Genomic DNA, 23,214 nt, shown 5'->3' on the forward strand with positions numbered 1-23,214 from the left:
ATGACTGTCTGAAATATTTCTATATGCTTTTCGAACTAGATCTCCCAATCTGTCCTGAGTTCACCTTTAAGAAAAGTATTTTATGATACCCACTTTTTCTTTTTTATAGGCAAATAGGCTAAATTTTCTAAGATTTGTGATCACTCCCTCCTGAGTCTTTGGGTTCTATCTGCCACCTGTTTAACTAAGGGTGTGCCACCTGAACCTCTTTCTTGTTAAGCCTGCTTCTTTTTACAATTATTTAAATGTCTATAGTGTTCAAGAAATCCCACTGGTATAACTTTTAGTTTAAAAGAATTTTTTATTAACTAGCAGTCTTAATTCCTTACAGCATGTTGGATAACAAATCTTTTAAAGATAACTACGTTTGGTCTGGTACATTAATATATAATTATAATTTAAGCTAATATAAAAGTTCATTATTTTTTAATCATGTTCCCGAAGAATAAGTTATTAATCTGTGAATAACGGCTCATTAAATTAACACTTCATTTATACAGAGGAGAAATGGAAAATCCTGTCATGTTCAAGGCTAGATTTCTGCTAAGAGTTGCTACGTTTTTCCTATACATCTTTAAAATGCACGCGCGCGCGTGCACGCATGCTCGTCCAGAGTGCAGTGCTTGATAGGGAAGGTCACTGAATTGTCATCTTTCTCAACAGTTAAAGGAGACGTCTAGACTAGAGCAAAAGAGTCTCAGTCTTAATGAGCACACACTCTTAGCAGGGTTTGGAAAAATAAGCCTATTCACCCTGGCTGGTGTGGCTCAGTGGTCAGAGTGTCGGTCTGCACACCAAGGGTCATGGGTTCGATTCCTGGTCAGGGTACACACCTGGGTGGCAAGTTTGATCTCTGGCCGCAACTGGAGCACACACAGGAAGCAACCAATCGATGCATCTCTTTCACGTTGATGTTTCTCACCATCCCCTCCCCCTCCCTCCCTCGCTCGCTTCCTCTCTCAAAAACTCAATGGCAAAAAAAATATATTCTTGGGTGAGCACTAACAAAAAATTAAAAAAAAAAGAGAGAAATAAGCAGATTCCCCTAAAACACAAATATTTACAAATTACTTGTGTGGCAAGTATGGCCCGTGACAGACACAAACATGTGACGTGAAAAGGGGTGACCTGCAGCTAAAGTGTGTCATGGTCTTAACACCTGAAATCAGACGGATGCCAAGAGGACCTACTGGGGGAGACGGGTGTGCGGGAGCGACAGCAGCGTGACCCGGGGCCACCTCACCTCGGCACCGGCCGGACTGCGGCCCTGGAAGGGCTGCGGGCTGCCGACAGGCTGGCCCCCTCACCCTTCGGCAGAAACAGTTCCTGGGCCAGGGACTGCCACTCCCGAGCGAGGCCACACAGGAGGCCCCGGAGGCAGCTGAGGGTTGGGTGGGAGGCAGTGAACAGGGTGCTAGGAACAGATTATTGCTTTAAGCAGCTGGGACTCGCTCCTGCTGGGGACATTCTGAGAAGTAACAGTGTCCTCTCACCGAGGGGCACCTAGCCCTGACCCTCCCGGTACCGACCCCCAGCCTGGCCCACCTGCTGCCCAGCAGCCTCCGGCACCCCGGAGACGCCTGCAGACGCCCTCGGACTGCGCACACTCAGGTGAGTGAGAGGAGGCCCGGCGTACACGTTGGGCACAGACAGCCGGTGCCACTTCTGTGCCGTGTAAGGGAGGTATGAGCTTCAGTCTTAGTTTCTTTGCAGGATTCTCTGTGTGATCTTTGTTAGATAAGCAAAATTAGAGTCAAAAGTTTTAACTAAACACTGTCATTTCTTTCTGCTCTTCCCACAGGAGAGCTCAGGCACGTATGCGACGTAAGACAACTGGACAGACAGACTGTGTGAGTGCAGATCAATCTATCGAATGCCGACTCGTCATCTTTCCTTAGACCGAGTCTGTGAACGTTCTCAAGCGCTCCTGCTCCACTGCAGCTCAGCACTTCCTGTGCCCCGAGGCGCGTGCTGCCCACCCTGCCCCCACGGACCAGGCGTGGACAGCCGGCCGCTCCCAGCTGGAAGCGACTGGAGAAACGGGAACAGCAACAGGCGGTCTAACACAGCGTCAGCGTTTTTCTATCACGTGACAAGGAGGGACGAGCATTTCAAAACACTTCACAGTCTTCCCTGAGCTGCAGGAGCCCCCCCACGCAACTGCGCCCTGGAATTCAGGGTCTCTGACTTCCCGTCGTTCGCGGTTCGTGGTGTGGAAGGCAGATGGGCAGACGCGTTCCCATCGCTTTTCCAGAAACATCTTACTTAGGCTGAAATGTGTCTGCTATTTCTTCAGTCTTGAAACAAACTCAGTGTATGGTTTACTGTCAGTATCCCGCAGAGGAACCTTCAGCGACCTGGAACAGAGCACCGAGGTGCCCGCGCCCGTTTAGGAACTCCACCCACGTCGGGACTGGGAAGCCCACTCCCTTACGGTTCTCAACTGCAGAACTGGATCACTTCAGCCTATTTAAGACTTTTAAAAATATTTATTTCATTTTTTTCTTCTCAAGACTTAAAAACTTGGATAATATCCTACAAGACTATTTTGATACATATCAACAAAACTCAACTCCACTTTCTCCAATAATGAAACATAGTTTTTTTAAACGGTTACTTTTTAGATGACGCGAAACTAAAGAAAACTGGTTGCTGGCCTGAGAGTCGTCTTTGGAGAAGAACACCCTGTGCCTCACCAGCTGCTGCCAGGCCTTGCAGAGGTAGGGCCTGAAGTCCCCACCGGCGGCCGGGGGGCCCGAGGCGGGGGGCGGGCCTTCCGTGGGGCTGGGGCTCTTGCGCATTAGACTCTGGGTTGTGGCGAACACGGCCAGGCGATACTCGTTCACAAGTTTCTCCAGGAACTGCGAGCATTTCTTCAGAGTGGACTCCTGCAGGTGCACGCTCTCCCCTCCGCTGGCCCGGTCTACCCAGTAGAAGGCCGAGACGCTGTCCAGGATCAAGAGGCGGAGGGAGGGGCGGCGGCAGAACAGCGCCTCCAGCGCGTGGAGCGTGAGCAGGAGCTGGCTGCTGCTGCTGCAGCGCGCCAGGAACAGCCTGCCCAGGCAGCGCGTCACGGCCTCCTCCGAGCTGCGGGGCAGCCTGTGCTCCAGGACCGTGACCAGCCGCAGCATGTCGAAGTGGTAATCTGTGTCGATGAACAGGACTTCCACCTGCAGCCCGCCTTCTGCCCGTGGGAGGATGCACCGTGCCGCTATGTGGTAGAGCATTTCCGTCTTGCCTGTTCCTTCCGGGCCGTGGAATTCAAGGACAGCACCTGTGTGAGACGCAAAAGTGTCCGTCAGAAGGCGGCGGCACGGGAAGTGGAGGCTGAGATGAAAAGTCCGCAAAACGATGAAAAAGACATTCACTGGGACGTAAAGGAAAATCTAAATCCATCTGCTGAAACAAATCTGTACAGGGTAACGCGGATAACCAGGGAAGCCGCCACCGTCTGCACAGCAGGGGGGCGGGGCTGAGCAGCCGGAGGGGCTCTCCAGGGCGGCCCACAGGCACGCCCACCTACCCTGGGGACAGGACAGTCAGGATCAAGCGCCACAGACCTAGGGCTTTTCAAACACTATTTTTTTTAATCCTCACCCAAGGACATTTTTCCATTGCTTGTTCAGATAGAGTGGAAGGAAAGAGAAAAAGAGAGAGAGAGAAACATTGACGTGAAAGGGACACATTGAGTGGCTGCCTCCCTCACGACCCAACCAGGGCAGGGGACAAACTGCAACCGAGGTACATGCCCTTAGCGGGAACCGAACCCGGGTCTCTCTGGTTCACAGGCCGACGCTCTAACCGCTCAGCCAAACCGGCCAGGGCTAAACACTCTGGACTGCTGAGGTGCACACTTCCGGTAGCTGATAGCCCAGCATCCCGTCTCTCCTTCTCCTTAGCGATGCAGCCCCAGGCTCTCCCTCCAGAGCAAGCCCATGGTTCCCTCCCCACCAGGTACCAGCTCCTAAACTGAGGGGCCGCGCGAGACCTGCAGCCAGGGGAGCTGTGGGCAGCGGCAGCTTGTCCCAGGCTGAACCCTGACCTGTCTCCAGGCCTCTTTCCTGCTGCTGCTTCTATCCCAGGCCTTCCTCGTTTCCTGTCCCAAGCTGTGATGAATGGCCTCTCTGAACTTAAAATAAATAAATACATAAAATAAAACCCCAACTGGAGGTGGCAATGTGCCCAAACTGAAAAACGATCTGCTTCGTCTTCCTGCAACGAGGACCCAGCTGTCCCCGCTGTAGCCAGTGGGCCCCTGGGATTCCGAGCCGAGCACCCCGACACAGGTGCCGCTTCTGCTCTGCTGCTCCCTTCTCCTCGGGTGGAGCAGCTCCTGGACGCAGCGGGGGGACAGGGGGGGGCAGGGGCCCTCAGGAGGGGCAGCGGGAGGGCAGCGGGCCCCGGCCCAGCGACGCACAGCCTGCCAGGACACCGCTTCTGCGCGAGGAGAACGAGTTCCATCTGGTAAAGCCCTCGGCCGGGCTCCTGTCACCTGCAGATGAAGCGATCCCTCACTGGGGTTCCTCAGTGCCACTGCATCATGGGTAGAGCGACTTGCGACTGTGCAGTGCCACACGACCAGGGTGGTCGGGGTGGCCGGCTGTGCAGCGCCACACACCTGGAGTGGCCGCGTGACAGCTCTCGGACCTCGAATGCTGTTCGCCCAGCCAGTGAAAACACGTTTCCAAACTGCCTGCAGTGCCTCTTCGCTGAGCGGGTCTCCCTGGAAGCTGTGTCATTGAGGACGGCTTCTGCTGGGTGGCTGCCCTCCTGGCATTACGAAGCTCTCTCACCGGGGACGCACGGGTTCGGACACTGTCCTACCTCCAGAGCTTTCCAGCACCCGCTCCGCACAGGGCCTCCCGCTTCCCGCCCCCACGAGCACCCGCGGGAAGCACTGCCCTGTGAGTCACGGCCGGACCGCGGGACTGGACGCGCCGTCAGAACCGGGCTCCCGGGCCCCAGACAGGCGGCGCCGCTGCGAGCCCGGCTAGTCTCTCCTGCCGTCACTGGTAAGTCACTGTGTGTGGGGATAGTCACACAGAATGTGTGAAAAATCTAGCGAGTTGTCATCATCCTATACTTACGGTAGCATTAAAATTCAGCCAATTTCTTCTACAGAATTACATACAATTCAAAATTTACCAAAAAAAAAAAGATTCTCCCCAAGAGATTCCAGCTTCAAGGAGTGAAACTATTTTCACATTAATAACTGTCCATGGACACTTTTGTTAAAAGTTAACAGAGCTGCCCTGTCCAGTCTGGCTCAGCTGTTAGAGCATCAGACTGCAGATCGAAGGGCTGTGGGTTCGATTCTGGTCAAGGGCACGTGCCTGGGCTGCAGATTCAATGCCTGGCCCCTGTCAGGGTCATACAGGAGGAAACCCACAGATGTGTCTCTCTCTCGTCGATGTTTCTCACTCTCTCTACCTCTTCCCCTCCCTCCACTCTCTAAAAATAAATAAATAAAAATACACAAAAGCTAACAGAGTGACTATAACTACATCCAGCCCAGATGTTCTGTGTCCTCTCTCCTCCTGTATCACGGGGGAGCTAAGCTGCCCCAATGAAAGTCTCTCACTGCCTTAGAACACGGGAGAGTACGCTGCACACACGAGATGAGACGCCACAGCGGACCCGTGGCGGTGAAGGGACGCGGGACGGTTCCGCAACGAGCCTGCAGGTGGTCTGAGACACCGCGGGCCGAGTGGACACGGCGGGGCAACGAGCATAGCGCATGGAGCCCCCCCCTCCCCCCGAGAGTGGGCAGGGACGGTGGAGAGCACGTCACACGTGAGGGGGCTTCTTCTCGTGAGGGGGCTTCGTCGTGACAGCTGGCGCCTTGGGTCCTGGCAGCGACACCGAGGCGGAAAAGCAAACTTCGTCTTCTTCACGATGGTGTTTGTTGCGCCTTGTAACCTTCTGTTGTTGTTGATCCTCACCCGAGGCCATTTCCCCACTGACTCTTAGATAGAGCGAAGGGAGGGAGGGAAAGGGAGACATTGATGTGAGAGAGACACATCAACTGGTTGCCTCCCATACGACCCTGACCAGGCCAGAGATCGAACCTGCAACCCAGGCACATGCCCTTGACCAGGGATCGAACCCGCAACCCTTTGGTGTGCAAGTTGACGCTCTAACCACTGAGCCAAACCAGCTGGGGCTATTGTTATATGATTCTGATTATTTACTTGATTGTATTTCTTGGCTACTTTGCGGTTGGGACTCAAACATTCTATCTCCGACACAAAACACAGCCTCTGCTCCATCAGATGACTTTCCTCTTAAGAACTTTTTTTTTTTTTTTTTATCCTCACCCGAGGACATTTTTCTATTTTTTGTGCAGATAGAGCAGGAGGGAGAGAGAAACATCGACGTGAAGGGACACATCGAGTGGCTGCCACCCGCACAACCAACCAGGGCCGGGGACAAACTGCAACCGAGGTACGTGCCCTTAGCGGGAACCGAACCCAGGTCTCTCTGCACCGCAGGCCAACGCTCCAACCGCTGAGCCAAACTGGCCAGGGCTTAAGAACTTCTTGAGCGACATCTAATGAATGGAAACGGAAGTCCTGCCTGGGTGAGGGCTCCAAGCCCCAAAGTTGATGTTGGAACACAGATTTTGAAGGAAGCTGGTGCCGCAGGGTGGCTTTGGTTAGCAGGTGCGCATGCCCATGACCACGGCTGGGAACAAGGGCTGACGGCAGACGGAGGAGGAGCAGTGTGCCCAGTGCCAGTCTCGCCCCCCCCGCTGCTCCTGCCCAGCAAGAGCTGATGACCAGCTTCTGTCAGGGTTCAGCCCCTTCTCCGAGTCCCGAGGCGAAGGCAGCGACTTCACGGTTCTCAGAAACAGCTTGGGGGTACGCGCACAAACACACTATGTGAGCCCACAGGGGCTTTTAAATCACAGAACCCACGTAAATGCCCTAGCATGAATTCACCTTCCCGTGATTCCGAAATTTTTAAAGAATAAAAACACAGTAACGAAAGTCCCACGAAAGTTGCGCGTTGGGGTAAAGCTGGGTTTTATCTGAAGGTTTATGCAGACGAGCCAAGCTCCACCTCAGCTGACGGGGAGGGGGCGGGGCTCAAAGCGCCTGTCAGGACCGTTGTTTTACTTCTATGGCTGAGCCTCCAGGCCTCCCGCTAGGCGTAGGTGTCTACGACAATACTCTGTGCACATTCAACCTATGACACGGCATCGTTTCCGACTGTGTGTTTACCATGCATCGCAGAGTCTTCGTCAGCAAACAGACGGGGCTCTATTTCCTTCAAAGACCGTCTGCCTTCCAGCCGGGCAAGGAGCTTCAAAGGGAAAAGAGAGAATGAACAATCATAACCTGAAACTGGAGGGGCCTAAAACCCACATTCAGAGAGCTCTCCAAGTGAATATGAAAGGCTTTTCCTAATTTTGAGGTACTGGAGGAAATGATGAAGTAGGGAACATAATTTAGGAGAAAAGCGTTCATTTATTCAGAAAATACTTCATTTTTTGTTTACACACCCAATACGGGTGGCCTGAGTCTTGCCCTCGAAGGAGCTGATGGAGCTGGGTGAAGGACCCAGCTGCTCTTGCAAGGCGCCTGCTGTCCTCGGGCATGACATTGACACAGTCCCCGTCCTCAGGCATGACATGATCTTCCTCACTGTACTCACTACACCTGCCACACTGGTACCAGCGTTTAATTTGTCTGCCAATCGCACTGTCAGCTCCCTACCTGTTGGGGGTACTGGACACAGGAGAAAGGGGGAGAAAGCTTCCCTCGAGGAGCTCCACCTGAGTGAGGGAGCTCAGTGGGGCAGAGGCGGCCACGGCGCAGAGGTTATGAGCAGCCCCATGTGTAGGTCAGCTTGAAGCGCACTCGAATTGCTAGAGCTGATAGCCCAAAAAGAGCAGGAAACGGTAAGTCCAAAGAGCAGAGGTCAGAGCACAGAAGGTCTCAGACGCCATGTTTGGGCGTCTGCTCCCTGGCTCGGACACAGTGTGAGGGGTTTTGAGCTACACAGAGGGGCAGTCGGGCAGTGCGGAGCAGAGAGTCGGGACCCCAGAAGCAGACCTCGGTCACTTCCCTGGGCCTGACTGAGGTTTCTCGTCAGCAAAGTGAGCGTAACGAAGAGCACCCACCGCACAAGGCTGTTGCGGATTTAGTGTGTTCAGAGAACTGCCCTGGTTAGGTAGCTCGGCTGGTTAGTGACGTCCCAGTATGCCAAGGTTGTGAGTTCGACCCCGGGTCAGGGCACATACAAGCTGAGTGCATCAGTAAGTGGAACAGCACACTGATGCTCCTCCCTCTTTCTCTCCTCTCTCTAAAAATCAATTGATCAATAAAAAAATCTGCCCAGCTGGTATGGTTCAGTGGTTGAGCATTGACCCAAGCCCAAGAAGTCACCAGTTCGATTCCCGGTCAGGACACATGCCCAGGTTGAGGGCCCGATCCCCAGTGGGGGCGTGCAGGAGGCGGCCAATTGATGTTCTCTCTCCCTCTCCCTTCCTCTCTCTAAAATCAGTAAAGGAAAAAAAATTTAAGAGTGCTTAGCACTAAGTAGGTGGGAGTTATTATTTCCTGAGTTTTAAACAGACCACGTTGGTGGCTGGTAGGGATGGATCTGAGAGTAACACCAGCCACGGAGGGAGGGCTGGAGGCAGGCCCAGGAATCTGGAGGCGGAGGGCCCGCACCCAGACTGAAGTCAGGGTGGCTGCAAGCAGAACTCGGTGGCTGATTTCAGTGTCAACGAAGGAAATGTGATCAAAGCTGGTTCTCGAGCCTCCGAGTCAGCACAGGTCTGACAACCCTTCTACACCACAAGAGAAGAGTGTGCTATCGCAGTGGGAAGGCAGCAGTCCCCCTGGTGTGTCTTTAACTGGAACAGAGGCTCTGACCAGGTCTGCAGCGATGACGAGGCTGCGCGGTGACGGCAGACCCCACTGTGTCCGGCATGCGAAGGCGCTGTGGCAGGTGGGATGGGACGGCAGGTGGGATGGGGTCGGCAGGGACAAGGTGAAGCCCGCGGACTGCACCGGAGGGACAGAGCACCCTGAGTGCAGCAGAGGGCCTGAGCACCCCAGGTCAAACTGTTCCCTCAGTGCTAAGGCAGCATGTCTGTCACTGCGCTGGTCTGCGCGGCGGGCAAACTGCTGGCGCCCCGCCCTGGTCAGCTTGGCTCAGCGGTTAGAGCGCCAGCCTGCAGACCAAAGGGTCTTGAGTTCAATTCCTGGTCAAGGGCACACGCCTAGGTTGCAGGTTTGAGCCAAGGCCCCAAGTGGGGTCATGCGGGAGGCAATCAATCAATGCGTCTCTCTCATATCAATATTTCCCCCTCTCTCTCTCCCTCCCTCCGTCTCTAAAAACCAATGGATAAATATCCTTGGGTGAGGATTAACCAAAAAGCAAAGGCTGCCAGCGCCCAGCAGCCAAGGCAGTGGGCCCAGCTGTGCTCACACGCAGGGCACGGTTGTCCCTCGCCGCTTCGATTGCGCGGCTTCACCCTGTCACAGTTTCCGAATATAGTATAGCATTTTCCACACGAAGCCGCGACAGGCGAAGCACGAAGTGCCAAGGGACAACTGTATATAAATAAAGACCCCACTCTGCGGAAATTCTTTATCGTGGTAGAGTCTGGAACTGGTTAGCCCTGATAAACGAGGGCCGACTGTATTCCTCACTTGAGGGATGAAAAAACCCAAAATAGCCCTGGCCGGTTTGGCTCAGCGGTTGGAGCGTCGGCCTGCGGTCCGGTCCGGAGAGACCCGGGCTCGGTTCCTGCTAAGGGCACGTACCTTGGTTGCAGTTTGTCCCCGGCCCTGGTTGGGTCGTGTGGGTGGCGACCACTCGATGTGTCGCTTTAACGTCGATGTTTCTCTCTCTCTCTCTCCCTCCCACTCTATCTGGACAAAATATCGAAAGGTGTCCTCGGGTGAGGATAAAAATAAAAAAAAAACCCCAAAATAGCAAAACTAGTTTTACATAAGAATGTCTTGGATGGGACAGTAAACAGTATTAATTCTAGTAACTCAAGACCCTTCAGTACTTTTAAAAAACATATGTTTTTATTGATTTTTTTTTACAGAGAGAGGAAGGGAGAGATAGAAACATCGATGTGAGATACAGCCACCTGCCGCCTCCTGCACGCCCCCTGCTGGGGATCGAGCCCGCAACCTGGGCATGTGCCCTGACTGGGAATCGAACTGAGGCCTCTCAGTCCATGGGACGATGCTCAACCACTGAGCCACATTGGCCGGCACCCTTAAGTACTTTTAAAACTACTCTTTACAAGGACAGAGGAACACAGAGTAGTCAAGAATTTAAACTTGACCAGCCCTGGCCGGTTTGGCTCAGCGGTTTGAGTGTCGGCCCAAGGACCAAAGAATCATGGGTTCGATTTCGGCCACAGGCATGTACCTCAGTTGCGGTTCTTCCCTGGCCCTGGTCAGGGTCGTGAGGGAGGCAGCCAATCAATGTGTCTCACATGATGTTTCTCCCTCTCTGTCTCTCTCCCCCTCTTCCCTCCCTTCCACTCTATCTAGAGATACATGGAAAAAAAAATCCTAACAACAATGAGGTATCACCTCACACCTGTCAGAATGGCTGCCATCAACAAATCATCAAACAACAAGTGTTGGCGAGGGTGTGGAGAAAAGGGGACCCTAGTGCACTGCTGGTGGGAATGCAGACTGGTGCAGCCACTATGGAAAACAATGTGGTGTTACCTCAAAAAATTAAAAATTGAACTTCCATTTGACCCAGTGATCCCACTTCTAGGAATATACCCTAAGAAGCCTGAAACACCAATCAGAAAGAATATATGTACCCCCATGTTCGTAGCAGCACTATTTACAATAGCTAAGATCTCGAAACAGCCCAAGTGTCCATCAGTAGACGAATGGATAACAGAGCTGTGGTACATATACACAATGGAGTACTATGCAGCTGTAAGAAAGAAAGATCTCTTATCCTTTGAGACTACATGGAGGAACCTAGAAAGTATCATCCTAAGTGAAACAAGCCAAACAGAGAAAGACAAGTATCATATGATCTCACTTATTTGTGGAATATAATGAATATAACAGTCTGAGGAATGGGGTAGTCCCAGAGATGTGGAAGTGGGGTACAGACTGACAATCCCCAGAAGAGGGGGTAGTGGGGAAGAGAGAAACCACAGAACTTATATGCATGTATGCATGATCAGTGGACATGGACAACAAAGCTGGGGACAGGGCAGGGAGGGAGGGGGAGGGGGAGGGGGGAATCAGTGGTGGGGGAAAGGAGAAACATGTGTAACAAAAATTAATAATAAAAAAAATATATCCTCAGGTGAGAATTTAAAAAAAAAAAAGTAAACTTGACCTGCGAGAGGTCTGGCCTTTGCGGGGGCTCCTGGGAGGTCACCTCTGAGCCCCGTAGAGCATCCTGCTGAGGACAGAGCTTTTGCCTCCGTGGGGCCTGGAGCCTGGGTGGGCTTTGGGGCAGTGGGGTCTCTGCTGTCACGCTGGGGTCAGCTGTTCCCAGGACGCAGCCCGTGAAGGCGGGACACTGAAGGCCAGGTGGTCTACCTGGGGCACACTATCACACTGCTGCTGGAGAGTCGGCACTGCCCACAGCTCCCCAGGAGAGGACGGCCGGAGGTCTGCACTTGGCATTCGGCCTCTGTCCAGTCACACCTCTTCCCTTGGCTGGTACCAACCTGGAGCGACCCATAACCACAAACAGGGGGCAGGCAATTCTGCGAGTCCTTACGAATTCTTGGACATGAAGGTGGTCTTGGGGATCCCTGAACTTGCAATCAGTGTTACAGTGAGCAGAATCTCGGGGCCCTGAACTCTGCAGCTGGTGTCCGAAGTGAAGGCAGTTTTGGGGGACTTCCCCAACTTCACACATAAAGCATTTTTGCTCCAAATTCAAATATAATGGTTTTCCTCTGGGAAAAGCAACTATATGGTTATTTAGTTGGATCCTCTTTTATTATTTGAACTTGGGAAAACTTGCATCCATCACTGAGTTTGACAGCTTCTCAATACTTACGATCCTTTTGGGTGAACTCACTGGTGAGTTCAACAAGTGTGATTTTTCTGGATAATTACTTAACGAAATAAGTCAATACCTGGAAGATCTGCACAACTTAGTGAACCAGTATTTCCAAATGATCAATGCATGATGTTAAATCATTTCTGGGTAAAAGAGTCACTCCAAGTGTAAGGCAGATCAATGGGTTTTAATGTCTGAAAAATTCACTGATATAATTGTATGTTCTACATTGCAATTAATCTTTTAAAATCCTCACCTGAGGTTGTTTTTTCTATTTATCTTCAGATGGAGTGGGGGGGGGGGGGACATCGACATGAGAGAGACACATCAACTGGTTGCCTCCCACACGACCCTGACCAGGGCCAGGACCGAACTGCAACCAAGGTATGTGCCCTTAGCCGGAATCGAACCCGTGACTCTTTGGTCTGCGGGCCAACGCTCTAACCGCTGAGCAAAACTGGCCAGGGCTACATTGCAATTAATCTTTGTTGAAATTACTACCTGTCGAGTTTTGTTATAGTGGCAAAGAATATCCACAATGCTCTGAAAAGATCTTAAAATGCTACGTTTTCCAACTACATACCTGTGAGCAGCCAGATATTCTCAATATACTTTAACCAGACAATATATAGTAATAGACTGGAGACAGAAGAAGAAATGAGAACCCACTATGGTTTTGAAGCCATGTATATGAATGACTAACTTCCCCATCAGAATGATTAACTTGGGAGGTTCCTTCAATTGTTCACCCTTTAAAAAAAAAAATTTTTTTTTACCGTGATTGATTTTAAAGAGAAAGGAAGGAAGAGGAAGAGATAGAAACATCAATGAGAGAGAACATGGATTGGCCGCCTCCTGCACGCCCCCACTGGGGATCAGGCCCACAACCTGGGCATGTGCCCTGACCGGGAATCGAACCGGTGACCTCTTGGTGCAGGGTCGACGCTCAACCACTGAGCCACACTGGCCAGGCCGATTGTTCGGTCTGACTGTCACTGCTCAGAATGTTTCAACCCCCTCCCCCTCTGAGACTTTCTGGTAGATGGTATCCAAGAAACTATTATTTTCTTGATATGACTCTTGGACATACTCCTCTTACCAAATGTCTGATTTAGCCAATTTGCATCTGACTTTCCACTGTTATTTAAAAATCAAATTTGTTTTCAAAGGATGGAAACTCCCCACCATTCAAATACTCAAAATAATGGCTTACAACGCCAAAGCAGAGCGTACAAGGGCGGGAAAGGGACTCCCAGAACTTGGAAATAGATTTGCTCTTAGATTTAATCTTACAAGGGGTAATATTTACAAGATGTCTTCCAAATAGAAGCACAAAAATACCCTAAAAACCTGACATAAACATGAATGACTTATAGAAATTAAAATGAATGATGACGTGCAGACTTGAGCAGTAAGTAGAAAGCAGCAGTCAGTCAGTCTGGTTTCTGAAGCGCATCCAGGTAAAAGGGACCCAGATGAGTTCTGCCTGGTGTGACCGTCTAACCTCCAGGGGAACGAGCACATCAGGCGACCGGAGCTGGGAGGTGCGGCATTCCTACCACCCGCCGTTGGCCCTGACTCCCTCAGCAGCCTTTCTGAGGTCCAGCCATCGCGGACATGCTCATCTTTGTCTGTTGGGCAGTTTCACTAATATTGTGAAGTGGCAGGTTTGCATTTGGTTTGCACATTAGTATCTCCTAGGTTTTATCACCATAATAAATGTCTAACAACGGCGACTGTTTGTGCTTCCTGCGGAATCAGCTGAATATGATTTAGACGCAGTCTCCCTTTTAATCGTCACATTAACTCTACTTGTCATCATTCTATTTTCAGATGAGAAAGGTAAGACGCCAGAGCCAGGGTAACAGGTCCCTCGGCCCCCAAAGCCCAGAACTCTCCCGCTGCGCAGCAGCCTCAGCGCCGCTGGTGGCCACCGAGTCCCCTGGAGTCTGAGCACAGGGACTGCTGCCCGAAGCTGAAGCCAGTCTGCGGTGCGGTCTAGGCCACTGTCTGGCCTCTTCACTGTCTCCCTAGTCCTCCTCTAACACCAGCGGGCCCACATGTCCTCAGCAGCAGCACCGTCCCTGGAGCGAGCGTGCAGTCTGCAAGGGACAGTGCTCAGTTGTACAGAAAGTCAACACGCCCAGTGGCTTGGTTGGTCGAGCGTCGTCCCTTGCACCGGGAAGTCACAGGTTCGATTCCCAGTCAGGGCACACGCCCCGTTCGAGGGCATGATCCCTAGCAGGGAGTTGCAGGAGGCAGCCGATCGATGGTTCTCTCTTTCGCTCCCTTCCTCTCTTTCTCTAAAATCAATAAAAACATATTTTAAAAAAAAGAGGAAAAACAAAGTACGGCAGGTGCTACAACAGAAACACACATGGGCGCCGTGAAGGCATCAAAGAGGGGTGTCCATTCTGGGCTGTGTGAGAGGCGCCTTTCATCTGAGGGAGACTGAGCACGCGGTTCTCAGGCAGACGCAGAGTGAGACCGACGGCACAATGCTTCTCTTCTTCCTGGTATGTCCTTCCCTGTTCTCTCCACTAAATTCCCGAAGTCCGAGGGAACAAACGAACACACAAAAACTCCTCAAGCACCTCCTTCCACGAAGCTCCACCTGAGAGCACATTCCCCGCCTGTCTCCCTGACTGGGATGGAAAAGCTTGAAAGGAAAGCATCTACCTACCTTGGCTCGCCACCAATTCCAAAACGCTTTGCATTTGGCACAACTTAGCAGCTGCCTGGTATGTTGAAAGTAAACAGGGCACAGGTCGAGAGAAGTGGGGGCAGGGTGGCGAGTATAAGGAACCTCAAACTACTTAGATTTTCACGTATGTGAATAATCTATGCAAATTTCCACTAAACAAGTCCATGGGTATTCTGCTATCATCCACGTGCTTAATATCCACTATTAAAGTCCATTCCAGAGGCAGTCATACATCCCCAGTGCCTGCAAAGCAGAACACACATCACACAGATGTTGTTGAACATATGTAGTCATGGAAACGCTACACCAGAGCAGGAAGGAGTGCTTTGAGTTAACCAGAGAGATAAATGACGCTAAGCAAACGTGTGTCTAAGACTCACTCGGATAAACTCGCTTCCCCGCCCTTCCGTGAGTGCGCCTGCTCACAGATGCACCTTCTCACAGGTGCGCCTGCTCACAGATGCGCCTACTCACAGGTGCGCCTTCTCACAGGTGCACCTGCTCACAGATGCACCTTCTCACAGGTGCGCCTGCTCACAGATGCGCCTACTCACAGGTGCGCCTTCTCACAGGTGCACCTGCTCACAGATGCACCTTCTCACAGGTGCGCCTGCTCACAGATGCGCCTACTCACAGGTGCGCCTTCTCACAGGTGCGCCTGCTCACAGATGCGCCTGCTCACAGGTGTGCACCGGGTTTCAGCAAGCCCAAGGGCTGCCCACAGAAGCCAACCTTCTACCACACGTTCCTAGTGCTGTCCGCCCTACCGCAGGGCTGGTTTACACCTACAAACGGAATACAATTCTGAGTAGTCTCAGTAATGATTTCAGGAGGAAATCTGCTTCCGGAACCACACACCACAGGGAAAGCAGGAGAGGAGATGGAGTGCGGAGAAACCACGGAGAGCAGTGACATCCACACGCGTGTGAGCAATGCAGACGTGGCCCTAGCACGGCAGCGCATTAGATGACAGGACTGGCCCTGGCCGGGTAGCTCAGCAGGTTAGAGCACTGTCCCGAGACGCCAAGGTTGCAGGTTCGATCCCCGGTCAGGGCAACACACAAGAATCAACCAATGAATGCACAGATAAGTGGGACAACAAATCAGTGTTTCTCTCTCTAAAAATCAATACATTAAAAAAAAATAAGTTAGAGAACTAGTTCTTTTTCACATGTGAATTTAGGCTCCTCTGACGCTCTGAAGATTAAATCATCTTTTGGGGCATAGTACTAGGCCTGGCTCATCAATAAAGCTTTCGTCTGAATTATACGTAAAAGACAGCTGTTATTCGTATACTGTGTGGTTAAATCCCACTGTCTGCCCTGGCCGGGTTGGCTCAGCGGTAGAGCTTCAGCCCACACATCAATGAGTCATGGGTTTGATTCCGGCCATGGGCTTATACCTTGGTTGCCCGGTCATGTGGAAGGGTGTTTCTCTCTCTCCTTTCCACTCTACCTGAAGATAAACAGAAAAATATCCTCAGGCGAGGATTAAAAAAAATCCCATTGTTTCTGAGACTACTCCCTGAAGGGCTGTTGCTTTGCTGTTGCAGTTACCCTCACCGGAGGACATTTTTCCATTGAGTTTGAGAGACAGTGGAGGGGGGAGGGTAGAGAGAGGGAAAGAAACATTTATGTGAGGGAGACACATCAATTGGTTGCCTCCCAAATGTGCCCTGACCGGGCCGGGGATCAAACCTGCAACCCAGGTACGTGCCCTTGACCGGGAAAGTCCTTGAGAAGCGTCAACAGGGTGGACGGGAACCACATCACAAGTGAAGAAGCTGCCCTTCTTTAGGAGCAAAAATACTTATTCCATTTTACGGGAGGAATTCAGAGGAAAATCAGTATTACTAATACATACATATGTTATACGTAATATGTTATATGTAACATATACTATTATCAACGCATACTTAATGAAAAAAGCAGGAGTTGCTCTATTAATAACCAATAAAGTAGACTTCAGAGCGAAGAAAATTTCCAGAGACAAAGAGGGACGTTACATAATAAAAGGATCAGCCTGCCAGGAGGACATATGATCCCAACTGTGTACCTATCGAACAGTCTCATACACATACGTAAGGCCAAACTGATGCAGCCAAAAGGAGAAACAGACAGACCCACGATTTTTGTGGGGAACTCAACACCCACCTCTCAGACAGGTTTACTAGGCGGAAAAACATCGAGGATATAAAAGATTTAAACAGAGCAACCGACAGGACCTAATTCATAGATATAATAAAACATTCCACCCAAAGAGAACAGAATATACATTTTTTCAAGTGCCCTTCGAATGGTTATCAAGATGGATCACATCCTGGGCCAGAAAACAATTCACCACACATTTAAAATAACTGAAATCATGCAGTGTGTGTTCTCTGACTGCAACGGAAACAGGAAAAATTAGCCGTGTTGCTGTCAAATTCCTTGTTTTCTCAGTGACACATGAGGTCCGGCAGAATGAGGGCAGAGGGCAGAGGGCAGAGGAGGAAGGCAAGAAACCCACCCACTAAAGGATCACTGAGCACCCAGCGTGGGCAGACTACTGCTCTGGACACGGACCAAAGGAGAACGCCCAGACAAGGTCTGCTCTCCCGTCCCTGCCTGGTGGGGCGGGAGGGGGGCGGAGGTGTGTCCCAGTGTAAATGTCAGGGGCGGTAAGTGTGCGAAGCACAGGGAAGGAACAGACCAGCCCGGAAGGATGACCTTACACAAGATGCCCAGGAAAGGCCCCTCAGCTGGCGGGACAGAAGCCCGAAGGAGTGAGGCGTGAGCCTTGCGGATTTCCGAGGGCACAGCCACCCAGGCGGAGGGGACAGGAACGCAGAGGCTCCGAGGCGGAGGGAGAGCAAGGAGAGGGGAGAGGAGAGAAGGCAGGGGGTGAGATGGGAGGTTGTGCAGGAAATTCGGGTGGCTCTGGACATAACTGGACCGGGAGGCTCTGGAAATCTGAGCAGTGAACAGCCGGCTTGTTGTGAGTGCTCACCCCGAGGACCACGGGGAAAACACGCCTGTGTAGTGGGTGGGAAGGTGGAAGCAGAGACCGAGTAGGAGGCCACTGCAGTGAAGCAGGTGACGTGACCCGGAGTGACCGCAGTCGAGGTAGTGAAGGTTCCGATACACTGAAGGGACAGCAGACAGAATCTGCTAAGGGACTGGATGTGGGCTGATATGGGATATGAGAGAAAAAGATTTCAGGAATGGCTCCGAGGTGTTCGGCTTAGGCAACAGGTAGAGGGAGTCGCATTTCACAGGACAGGTAGGGCTTGGGAGGAAGCCGGCTGGCGTGGCGTGTACTGGGTGTGGCGGTAAATCCAGGCTTCAGCTGCGGCACACTGAAGCTGCTCTCGACTTATTTTTAATTTGTGAAGAATTCCAAACCTACCGAGAAACATTAAGACGGTGCAGTGAACACGTGTATACCTTCACCTAGATTTGCTTATTGCTGACATTTTACCAAATTTACTTAACGTTTCTCTTTTGCTGGGCCACGTCCCTCCAATACTTTAACATCCTGTTGTCTCCTTAGAAAAATCATTTTCTCCTGCACAAGTGTATTATAATTATCACACTAATAAATTTAGCAGCGATACACACACTACGTGTCTTTAATACTCTACTTTCCCTGGATCCAGCATTCAATCGTGAGCGCGTGAAGTTGGGGATGCCTATTAGACACCCATGTGGCTACGCTGTCAGGGAAACAGGACGTGTGTCTGGGATTCGGGAGTGGCTTGGTTTTGATGACAGTGTTTGGAAATGAGAAAGTCAACTCACTACTACAAAATACAGTTAGACTGTGTGCCCATTTGAGGTTGATGGCTCTAACTTTAAAATGGAATCCATCGGCCTCGCAAGGGTTTTCTCCAGTAACACTCCGCGGAGGAGGTAGACACAGCGCAAGCAGACAGCTGGGTTTAGCCTCAGTCAGGAAGGCAGGTTAGGATGTAAGGAGACAGAGGTGACGGGACTTATAAGGGAGTCATGGCGATGATGGTGCGCCGCCCCCTTTCCGGGTCAGAAGGGACGCAAAGAGAGGAGGGGACGGGCGTTCTGAGAGTCTGTCGCACAAAACCAAAACAGTGTTACTGAATAAATACCATTAAACACTGCACGGCACTATCATTCCATTGTAAGTCGTATTCAAATGCTTGTCTTACTGATTATTTTGATCTTGGCAAAAAAGGCCACCCTATTCCTTTTGTAAGAACAAAAAAAGCCCCCAGACCACACTATTATGAACAAATACTTATCGAGTGTTTACTCTGCAGAGAACACTTCTCCTGCTGAGAGGACACAAACAGTAGAGCCCACCTGCCAGAGGCAGAGCTACCAGGGACCTGAGAAACCGCAGTCTCCCGCCCTGCGTGCACAAGGTGACAGCCAAGGGGTAAGGGCTTATCCAAAGTCACAGAGCTGGTCCACGGCAGAGCCAAGCCGAGAACCCAGGCCCCTGGACCGCCCTCCAGTCCCGCATTCTCCATCTCTGCCTCTGAAATCAGGACATCAGAAATGTCTGGAAGAATGCACAAACACTCACTTTGGAGGACGACACTGGGGGTGGGGTTTCCCACTTTTCACTTGAGAACGGGAATTTTCTGTCATAGGCATGTACTACTCTAGTAGCAAATATAGAACGATTATAATACAGTTAACTTTTTAAAAAAAGCTAGACGAGCCTGGCCGGTGTGGCTCAGTGGATTGGAGCATTGGCCTGTGGTCCAGAGAGACCCGGGTTCGGTTCCCGCTAAGGGCACGTACCTTGGTTGCAGTTTGTCCCCGGCCCTGGTCGGGTCGTGCGGGAGGCAGCCACTCGATGTGTCTCTTTCATGTCGATGTTTCTCTCTCTCTCTTTCCCTTCCACTCTATCTGAACAAAAAATGGAAAAAATGTCCTCGGGTGAGGATAAAAAACAAAACAAAAACAACAACCAGACAAAAAACCACACAGAAGGCTTTAGCACACCCATGCTCATGGAAGCACCGTTCACCATCCCCGAAAGGTAGAAACCACCCATGTGTCTAGGGGCAAATGAAGGGAAAGACTAAGTGGGACCGATCCACACGGTGACCTGTCGCTCCGACTAGAAGGGAAGGACATTCTGCCTCAGGGGTGAGCCTGCGGTGAAATAAGTCCGTCACAAAAGGACAAGTACTTTACGGTTCCACTCCTCTGAGGTCCCTAGAAGAGTCATCACAGAGACAGAAAGTAGAATGGGCGGGTGGCAGTGTCAGAAAACAACAACAACAAAACCCACAACACACAGTATTTTGTGTGGCAACCAAAACTGGACACCTTCAATTTTTGATCATCAATTATTACTAGTATATCTTTATCTCACTCGAGGATATGTTCTTTGATTTTAGAGAGAGAGGGAGGGAGGGAGGGATGGAGAGGAAAGAGAGAGAGAGAAACATCAATGTGAGAGAAAAACATTGATCAGTTGCCTCCCACATTTGCCCGACTGAGAATAGAACCTGCAACCTAGGTATGTGCCCTGACCAGGAATCGAACCCATAACCTATGGTGTACAGAACAACGCTCCAACCAACTGACCCACCCAGCCGGGCTATCATCAATTATTTTTAAACTCAAGGCATGTTACCGTCTTTGAGACAACGTGAAGTACACCACTACTGAGCGACGGTGTGTAAATGAAACCACTGGGTGGATGATGCCGAAACAGTGCCAAAATCACTGTGAATCTTTCCTGTACGCTCAGGAGGACATAAATGTAAAAATCCCATTGCTACGGCACAGAAGGTGAGAACGGATTATTCTGTGCTAAGTTGTATTCAAATGCCTGTCTTCTTTATTTATTTATTTATTTTTTAATTCTCACCCGAGGATATTTTTCCATTTTTTGTACAGATAGAGTGGGAAGGAGAGAGAGCAAGAGAGACAGAGAGAGAAATATCGACGTGAAGGGACACATCGAGTGGCTGCCACCCACACGACCAACCAGGGCCGGGGACAAACTGCAACCGAGGTACGTGCCCTTAGCGGGAACCGAACCCGGGTCTCTCCGGACCGCAGGTCGACGCTCTAACCGCTGAGCCAAACTGGCCAGGGCAATGCCTGTCTTCTTTAAATCAAGGGCTCATTATGCGAGGTTTCCACTCCATCAGGACTGCCACAAACTGAATATCCTAGGACTATCCTCTGCAATGCCGTTTTCCTGGAGGAGCCGGTATGGAACGTCTTTCCCCCGCGATTCGCAAGATGTAGGAAAAGTCAGCTATTTGAGAACGGGGTAATTCTAGTGAATTCAAATTTTCAAGCAGCTTTATTTCAGTTTCTTGGGATAGATTCTGACTTCAGATAGCTTCCTCAACACAATGCCAAGTAGAATCCCTCAAGTAAGACTAATGTGCACAGAAAGAAAACACCCCAACGGGATACGCACTTAAGGGAACAGAGGCCTGCTTAGTTGGTTTTGTTAACAGAAAGGAAAGAGAACAGAGAAGCACCCATTGCCCCGTGCCTATTTTTCTCTTCCCCACCCCACTATACTCCAAAGTAACACGAGCGCGGCAATCTGGTTTCGGGTCACTAGACAGGCGTGGCAAGCATAGGACAGGATGCTAAATTCTTTGTTCAAGAAGTTGACTGTGCTGGGCTCCCACTTTCTGGACTAGCTAGGCTTGTTCGGACTACAACTGTAACCCGGTTTCAAACGATCATTGAAATAAGTAAGGTGGAACTGTGGCGGCTCTTATACCAAGCAGTGAGGCTCTGGTGTTCAGCAGTGAGAGTCGGCAAACCCCAGCCAGCAGCCCAAATCCCAAACAGAGCTGGAAACGGAACCTGGGGCAGTGAGGGAGACGGACACCTCGAAAACCGCCTGTTCCAGAAAACATCTATAAACACTCCCACTGGTGACCCCTCCCTTTTCCGAGCTTCCGTAGTGACGGCCTCTGGCCCGTCGTTACATTGTGTCAGGTTTGGGCCATAATCCTAGCGAGCAGAGGGCTCCAGTTTTACCCACATAAGTGCACGCAGGGAGTTTCGCATCTACGGGAATGGCTTCCTCCGGCTCCGCTCTGAGCATGCACTTCAGCCAGCCTCAGGCTGCCCTTCTCGGAGGACTCTCGCCAGGGGCGTGGGGATGATGATAAGGGGCCAGTGCTAACCTGACAAGCTCAGGGACCGCCTGCTCGGCACCCTTGCAAACTCAGAGACCTTAAGTAACCACAAAGGACAGTCTGAAATGAAAACTTTTTAACTAAAAGCAGTTTAAGGCAGGTAGTCATGTCCTAGGCTAGAACCTTCCCTGATAAAAGTCCATCTTTAGCCCTGGCCGGTTTGGCTCAGCGGTTAGAGCATCGGTTCCCGCTAAGGGCATGTACCTCGGTTGTAGTTTGTCCCCAGCCCTGGTTGGTCGTGCGGGTGGCAGCCACTTGATGCGTCCCTTTCACATCGATGTTTCCCTCTCTCTCTCTCTTCCTCCCACTCTATCTGTGCAAAAAATGGAAAAATGTCCTCGGGTGAGGATTAAAAAAAGAAAAAAAAAAGTCCATCTTTATCTTAACTGAGCCTGTCTATTGTCTTTTGCATCTCCGAGAACATTCCTTTGGAATGTCAGGGAAACTCCCCTTTCTCCAGACCCCTCAGGGCTCCCCCAATGCACCAGGGCGGAGACCATACACACCCTCATTGTTATTTTTATCATGTTAATTGTTGACTGCTAACTAGCCTGCACCCACCCAAGTAAAAAATGTATCACCCAATTTATCATCCAATCCGAGAGGTTTCCCAGCTTTGATTTCTCCCACCTCCCCGACCTGTCACCGGTGGATTTCTTGTGACCCACTAGCTCTTCCCTTTGGACTGTAATACATAAGATAAGGTGCAAAACTGCCCCTCTCTGGGGCATTATCTCAATCCGTTGAGATGATGCTTCCCGGCATTTGTCCACATTCTGGCTCAAATAAACTCACAAAAACTCGGTATAGATTAGAATGTTTCCTGCAGTGACTGGGGCCGGTTTCGGGTGCACAGGTGGGGTGGGGTGCACAGGGGGGCAAGTGCATAAGTCTGGCGGGTGCACACAGGTGTGCTGGTGCAAAGGTGGGGTGTGGCTGGGTGCACAGAAGGCGGGACTCGAGGCCCAGTGCGCCCCCGCCCCAGCCGGCTCCCGGCCTCCCGCGCCCGCCCCCGCCCTTCCTCTTTCCTTCTCGCTCACCTCCGTCCCAGACTCCGCCTTATGGAAGTCACTACACATCGCCCCGAAGGCTCGGCGCACCAGGGACTCAACTTTCCCGCCACCAGCGCCATTTACCGCCGGCCTCCGCGGCCCCGCCAGTCAATCAGCCGGTCAGGCGCGCTGACCCGGACGCGAACGTGCGCGCTGCGCCCGCCCTCGGCCGCGGAGGAAGTGAGCATGCGCAGGAGACAGGCATGCGCAGGAGGCGGGTATGAAGGCGAGGGGACGTGCGCAAGAGGCGGGTATGCGCTGGAGTGGGCATGCGCAGGAGGCCGGTA

The 23,214-nt window shown here is 51.4% G+C and overlaps 1 protein-coding gene across 2 annotated transcripts; it reads right to left on the minus strand.

The window, feature by feature from the left end:
* Positions 1–1,591: 1,591 nt before the first annotated feature.
* On the minus strand, positions 1,592–23,017 carry XRCC2 (X-ray repair cross complementing 2). 2 transcript variants are annotated; one of them, XM_036246913.1, is made up of 4 exons: positions 22,916–23,017; positions 7,224–7,305; positions 2,697–3,274; positions 1,592–1,728 (listed from the first exon to the last, which is right to left on the minus strand). In XM_036246913.1, exons 1-4 carry the CDS (start codon positions 22,952–22,954, stop codon positions 1,699–1,701), a joined length of 729 nt encoding a protein of 242 aa, XP_036102806.1. In that variant the 5' UTR covers positions 22,955–23,017; the 3' UTR covers positions 1,592–1,698. The 2 variants fall into 2 exon arrangements, with proteins under 2 accessions (XP_036102806.1, XP_036102805.1); XM_036246912.1 differs by having other exon boundaries at positions 1,612–3,274.
* Positions 23,018–23,214: the final 197 nt, after the last annotated feature.

This window comes from Molossus molossus, unplaced genomic scaffold (assembly GCF_014108415.1).
Source record: "Molossus molossus isolate mMolMol1 unplaced genomic scaffold, mMolMol1.p scaffold_m16_p_7, whole genome shotgun sequence".
Taxonomy (NCBI): Eukaryota; Metazoa; Chordata; class Mammalia; order Chiroptera; family Molossidae; genus Molossus; species Molossus molossus.